Source organism: Silene latifolia, chromosome Y (assembly GCF_048544455.1).
Source record: "Silene latifolia isolate original U9 population chromosome Y, ASM4854445v1, whole genome shotgun sequence".
NCBI classification, from domain to species: domain Eukaryota; kingdom Viridiplantae; phylum Streptophyta; class Magnoliopsida; order Caryophyllales; family Caryophyllaceae; genus Silene; species Silene latifolia.
Window position 1 is genome coordinate 421,335,497 of NC_133538.1, and position 7,367 is coordinate 421,342,863.

Sequence of the window (7,367 nt, forward strand, 5' to 3'; positions counted from 1 at the left end):
GAGGATTGCGGAGACCGGGAGAAGCCGAGGCATCCGGGGATTTGTACTAATGACATTGTGTCTTATGTGACCAAGTCATTGAGACTCACACCCACCGTTTAGGTCTTGCGCTTATAGCTCTCGATTATTATCGAATTGAGCGTGCATGGTCGCACTTGCATTTCCAACACCGAATGGCTACTCTAAGTTGCGAGAAAGTCGTGTGCGGATGACTTGTATGGCTAGGCTAGTACTACATTTGGCAGGAAAGGAACACTTGCAGGTTGAACCTTGCTCTTACCTTACCTGCTAAGAAGATAACTGATCTGAAGCATTGCATTAGGGCTCGTCTGTGGTAGAAGATTAGTCCTAGAATGCCTAATAGGGATAAAGTTTGGCTGCAACATTTAGACATCCATTTGTAATTCATTTAGCTGTGTTGCGTTTTGTAATAGCACAAAGAAATGTACTCCATGTCCTATTTTATGTTGATTAATAAAAAGCTTACATTATACCAAAAAAAAGAGTGGGAAATGGATACCCCACTTACCCTCCCACTTACATTTTGTGAAAGGGTCACTATCCGTCTATAATTTTAGACGAATAGTGTCCGGGTACAATGAGACGAATTGTTTAACCTAATCCGGATCAAACTGAATGACCCATTTATTCGATCTACCGTCTAAACCGAGCGGAAGAAACCATCTATACCGGACTGAATTGAACTAAACCCATAAAATGAAACGAAGTTCAAAACAACCTAATACTTTGAAGCTCGCTCAAAAATGGCGGTATGTTTACTTCTCTTTCCTGTAGTTGCAAAATCGCACTTCAGAAATTCTCATATTTGATGTAATTTTTCACCATTGTATCCCTAATTCGTCTCATATTTTTACTCATCATACATTTTTACATGCTGTTCATTCAATTTAGCTTATAAATGTCGTTAATTTGTTGTTCCGCTGCCAAATTATTGTTATTTTTCGCTCTACCGAACGTTATAGATTGCGCTACGCAAATTCATCATGTTTAACTGTTTAAGCGGTGATTGTGAAACACTGAAAAGTTTTATGTAAATGTGTGTTGATTGTCTGGATTTCGTGAATAATTCAATTGTGGATTTTATGCGTAGGTATTTTGCACCGGAATTTCCATGTATTCACTTTGGTTGTGTTTCACTGTCTGACACGACCCAACATTTTGACCCTTCATCTTAGACCAAAATATTGGCAATTGCGCACTAAATAACCGTATCTGGCACTTGCAGCCCAGTTGGAGAAACATGAATTAGGGTTTTTCAAGGGTTTAATAATTTAATCATCACTACGGTTGATAAATGCAGTGGCAGACCACAGAATTTTTTGTCAGTGGTGTCTCAGTACCCATTTCTTCACTACACATAGACTGATAGACCCGCATTGGAACGATAAATGGCAATTTTTTGAAAGCATGTGAAATTTATCATCAAATGAAATTCTCAGCATAAACTGCTGTTTAGCTTACCTTGTTTGCAGTTAGATATGGGGCGTGTCTCGGGGTCTTATTATGTGTGATTTTTGCCTCTAAGTTGGTGGTTGCTTACAATTCGTTTGTTCTGCGTTGTTTCATTAGAGTTTGTGAAGTCTTGGACTGTTATTGCTTTTAATCGAAGATCCAAACATACAGCCTATCTAGTTAAAGGGAACATAAATAGAAAATGCATTGTTGTGGTATGAGGATATTTCATAGTTAGAGCTGAAATTTCTTATACGTGTCCATTACTTTGAAGTTAGTGGTTCTAAACATTTAGTTTTCTTCGCGGGACTTGGTGCTCTTGCATCTGATCAAAGGTGCAATCTCTGTAGTTGAAGGAGAAGAGGAGTAGGAAATGCATCTGTGGCATGAGGAGAAATTCTCTGTCTGTGATGGCTGATGCACAGTGTTGTGTCATAGAGTGCTCTTTGTCTAAGAGATAACCGATTGTACTGTCGACTTGCAGTTACGTTGAAGATGTATCCTATACTGTACTCCGTAGTAGACAATGATGCGGCCTGTCGTCAAGGTATCATTTATAATTATCAAGGCAACAGTTAATCTGAATACTTTCTTGAGAGAATACTTGCAAAATTCTAACTGTTGTATTTTTCTACATGGTATGTATCTTTGTGTTAGAATAATTTTGATGGTTCTGATTGTATGCAATTCATGATCACAAAAAAGCGGCTTTGTACAGAGGTCACTGGCACAACCCAGTTGGTATACATCTCTAATAGATATAACAAATTATTTGCACAAATTTCACAATAAAAGAAGTGCGGAGTTGCAGTCCCCTTTGATTTGATAATTGTTCTCATCTGCAGGAATGTACTGAACATTTTTACCGCATTTCTACAGGAAAATCTTCCTCAGCTGTGGGCGTATTTGGGCTTGACCCTAAAATCTCGAGCAGGTCAACAACTTCATTGATAGTTGGTCTTCTCATGGGATTATGGCTGACACACTTGCAGGCCATCTCAAGAATCTGCAGCATCTCTTGTTCATATCCCTTGCCTCTCAAGAGAGGATCAAAGATTTCTTCATGTTTTCCTTCGTTCTTTAGTTGATGGACCCACACAACTAGTTCCCTCGTTTTCGGTTTACATATCTCCACAGGCCTTTTGCCAGTGAGCAGTTCAAGCAGTACGACCCCAAAACTGTAGACATCACCCCTTAAGGTGGCTATCCAAGCCTGCCCATATTCTGGTGGAATGTAACCTAGTGTCCCCACAAGGTCAGTGGTGACATGGGTGCGGTGCGGTAGGATGAGTCTGGAAAGTCCAAAATCTGCTACATGAGCTTTGAAGTTATTATCAAGGAGAATGTTACTTGACTTTATATCACGGTGCACAATATGTGGCTCGCAGATTTGGTGCATGTAAGCGATACCCTTGCCAGCTCCAAAAGCTATTTTAAGTCGCATTGGCCAATCAAGTTGGGACGGGCCATCAGGATTCTCATGTAACCAGTAGTCAAGGCTTCCATTTTCCATATAGGAGTACATTAGAAGCCGAAAACCATCATGCACACAATAACCCATAAGGGAAACCAGGTTTTCATGTTGAGCGAGTGATAGAACTTCCACCTCTGCTTTGAATTCTCGTTCTATCAGACACATATCTCCGGAAAGCTTTTTGATAGCAAGCTTAACCCCATCATCCAAGGTTGCTTTGTACACCAAACCAAAACCTCCACACCCAATGATGTTTTCTTGGTTAAAATTGTTAGTGGCTTTGAGTATGTCGAGTATCGACAGATCTTTGATCTCTGTGGTAGTTTTTGGAAAGAGTACGAATAGACTAGTATCTTTTCCCATTTCATCATCGGAGCTATAACAGCGTGAATTCATCCCTGTTTCAGTTTTATCAGTATCACCCCCAGGAAGTATCCGTCTCTTGGACATTATCCAATACACTAGAATAACAAGAACACAGGCGATTGCAAAGCAGAGACCTAGTACAATTCCCAAAATTAGTCTCTTATTTAGTTTTTTGCCCGTGTGTGTAACTGAGGGAGCCGGTTTAATCGAACATGGGTTATTATGCAGAACTTGACCACATAAACGTGGATTTCCAACATAACTAGATTCTCCAAAAGTTCCAAACTGACCCCCTGTGGGAATCTGTCCTTCGAGATCGTTGTAGGAAACGTTGAACACTGATAAGAAATTGAGACTTTGCAGCGATGTCGGAATTTCTCCCGTCAAATTATTCTGTGAGAGGTCTAGCATTTCAAGGCTTGTGAGGTTAGAAAATTCGGGTGGGATACTGCCTAAGAAGTTGTTTTCACTGAGATCCAGCACATGAAGATTTTGCAGCTGGCTTATGTCAACTGGGATTTTACCAGTAAGGTTGTTACCCTTTAGGTAGATAGCAGGTGGCAGTATTGCAAGCTGATTGTATTGCTGGTTGCTAGCGTTATTGGGGGCAACAAAAACCGGAAGTTCAAGATAACTTCGCAAAAATTTATTCGCAGCCTCCACTGATACCATTGCGGGCAGCCTGTTAACAGGCACTGTAAATTCCCCAGTAAGATTATTCTTGGACAAGTCCAAGTAAAAGAAGCTTGGGAGAGTTGCAAACCAATCTGGAATTGTTCCTGTCAATGCGTTATACGACAAGTCTAAAACTTCCAGAGACTTTATATTTGCCAGCCACTCAGGAATTTGACCTTGGAAACTGCATCCTCCCAAAGCAAGAACCTGCAGGCTTCTAAATCCTTCTAGACCCATAAAGCTCTTCTCAAGGGGTATAAATTCATGATAAAAGTTCTTTGACAATGTCAGGGTGGCTAGGTTTTTGCAATTCGCTAAAATTGTTAGTGCTCCTGATACATTGGTGAAACTATTATTGGATAGGGAGAGGAAAGTTAAAGATGGCAAGCTCACTACGTTTGGAGATATCTGCCCTGATAATTTATTGATTGCCACTCTAATTGCAGTTAATGACTTGCATGAGAAAATGCTTTCAGGTAAGTTTCCAGTTAAGTTATTATTACCAAGGTCAAGCGTTTTAAGACGTGTGAGCCTTGAGAAATCGAGAGTAGAGATGTTACCTTGCAAGGCATTGACTCGCAATATAAGTTTTACTAGACTCGTACAGTTCATCAAGGAAGGTGGTATGGTACCACTGAGTTTGTTTATGTGAAGTTGCAGCTGCTCCAACTTTGATAACTTCCCGATATCCCGTGGAATTGTGCCTGAAAAACTGTTGGAGTATAACTCGACAATCCTAAGGTTGGTTAGGCCGAGCATTTCCTCTGCAATGGTTCCGGTTATGTAATTTGCAGGAACCGACAACTCCCCCAGCGATTTTACGCTGTAAATGTCATCCGGAAGTAATCCAGACAAATTATTAAAACCTGCTCGAAACACCTCAAGTTTCGAGCAATTTCCAAGGCCGGCAGGAATGTGGCCATTGAAAGCAGCGTTCGTGAAATCAAGTTTTGTAAGCTGAGGACAACTAAAGCAAATGGATGAAGGAATCTGACCGTTGAAGTTAGTGTTGCTGGCATTGAAACTGGACAAGTTTGACGCCAGAGCGAACCAGGTAGGCTCAATTTGGCCGCTGAATTGATTGTTCGAGATATCTACAGTTTGTATGGTATCAGGGAAACTTCCATTAACAGTTAATGACGCCGAAAGACTGCCGTACAAACGGTTAGAGCTCAAGTCAATGATCTCAATGACACGCAATGAAGTAAAAAGACCATCTGGAAGAACCCCAGATAGTAAATTATCAGAAAGATTGATTTCAGAAAGACTTGTCAGACTCCCAAGTGACGAGGATATATTCCCCTTTAATTCTCTAGACGGTAGCAGCAGACGGGTAACCCGGCCGCTATTGTCGCATCCTATACCTTCCCAAGATAAGCAACAATCAGAGTCAGATGACCAATTCAAAGGTCTCAAAGAAGAGGATAATAGCTCAGAAAATTGCAGAAGTGATTTTTGATCGTTCGGGTCGCAAGTTTGTTGTTGATAAGAGAAGCTGCAGGAGTATAGCAGTAGAATGAAGAGAAGATGTAGATGGTATCTGTTGCTGGTATGACATAGTGAAGGTTGGAGGTCTACAAGCATGGTTTAAAAGAATTTAAATTTTATGTGATTTATGTGTGATTATTGGTTAATGTTGTTGGTTTTTGTTGTCTGAAATAAGGTACAATTTTGTTTATTTTGATCAGGAACAGGAACAAAGACAGAAGACATGTAGATGATGAGTGCTCAGTCCAATGATATGGGCTTCCCACTTCCCATGTTTTGTCTGCACGGTCTTCTTCTTTAACCCATCTCTCTCAGGAGAGAGAACTAAATTAATGGTTTAAAAAATTCGTAATGGGGGCCTTAACGTCTCGAGGGTAGCAAAAGGGCAATATTGATACTGACGGGTTTCAAATCGTCGACATGGAAGTCATCCCATCCCAACGACCAGGTATTATACTGTTATTAATATGGGTTTATTTACTTTCTTTGAACATTAAACTCCCTGAAAAGCGTTTACTTTTGGATGGCTATAGAGATTGGAGAGTGGACTTTGTTAGTTTCTTTTATCAAGATAGATTAAAAAATTAGAGTGGAAAAGTAGACAAATTTTTGGGAGAGACCTAAAATTAGAGCTAAAAACTCTTTACTCTTTGTTTCTTGATTAGTTGATTATGACGATTTTGGATTATGATGGAATAAAAGAAAATGACTCATTATAGTGACTTAATTTTTGTTTATTGTGATTGTTGTGTTGCTAACAAAGAGGTAAGGCTACGTAGATCTGACAACCCCTATCCTGCAATTGTTTTTTCTTGTTCTGGATTATGACGGTTTTGGATGATAATGGAATAAAACAAAATGATTCACTAAAGTGACTTCAATTCTTTTTATTGGGAGTTTTGTGTTGCTAACACATGATAAGACTGCGTACATCCGACCCTCTTACATTTGTTGGAGTCATTAAGACATTAAATTAATATTGTTCCTTTTGTTGAGAAAGCAAGAGAAAAGTGGGTTTTCCTAAAAAATGTAATCAATCAGTCAATACATACATATATATAAAGCAGAAACTTTTCGAGCGATATTAGAGAGTCCAACTTTTTTAGAAATCCTAATAAGGGTAGATTTCGAAAAAAATTAAATAAATAAAGTTATCCTAATAAAAGTAGATTTCTTAGTATTTAAAACAAATTTTAATAAAATTATCCTAATATAAGTAGATCAAATATATTTGGGTTTTTTTGTCAAAAACTACCTTATATTTAGGGGTATTTGTAAAAAAACTACCTTATATTGTTTTTCTTGTTTTAAACTACCTTTGTTTTCTCTTATCTTGGTCAAAAACTACCTAAGCTCACGAGATGACGAGATTTAATCGATTTAGCGACATTAACCTATCTCACATGACCCTGTTAACATCAAACAACAATGGTCAACCGCATAAAAACCACGATTTAACTTCAGATGACCAAGATTTATGGTTTTCACATTTCAATAATAACTACGAGCATCTACTAAAATTAAGCGTAAGTACATCATGACTTCCCAAAATCTGGTCTAGGCATGATTTAAACATTAAAGAGTCGTATGAGATAGTTTAAAGCCCAAAAACTAACCAAATTTGTCTATACTATTAGCATAAATAAAGTTATCCTAATAAAAGTAGATTTCTTAGTATTTAAAACAAATTTTAATAAAATTATCCTAATATAAGTAGATCAAATATATTTGGGTTTTTTTGTCAAAAACTACCTTATATTTAGGGGTATTTGTAAAAAACTACCTTATATTGTTTTTCTTGTTTTAAAATACCTTTTTTTTTTCTCTTATCTTGGTCAAAAACTACCTAAGCTCACGAGATGACGAGATTTAATCGATTTAGCGACATTAA

The 7,367-nt window shown here is 38.3% G+C and overlaps 1 protein-coding gene across 1 annotated transcript; it reads right to left on the minus strand.

The window, feature by feature from the left end:
- Positions 1 to 2,320: 2,320 nt before the first annotated feature.
- LOC141633158 (tyrosine-sulfated glycopeptide receptor 1-like) lies at positions 2,321 to 5,587 on the minus strand. The gene has a single exon (XM_074445617.1). The coding sequence runs from the start codon at positions 5,570 to 5,572 to the stop codon at positions 2,336 to 2,338; it is 3,237 nt and encodes a 1,078-aa protein (XP_074301718.1). The 5' UTR covers positions 5,573 to 5,587; the 3' UTR covers positions 2,321 to 2,335.
- Between the last annotated feature and the right edge of the window lie 1,780 nt (positions 5,588 to 7,367).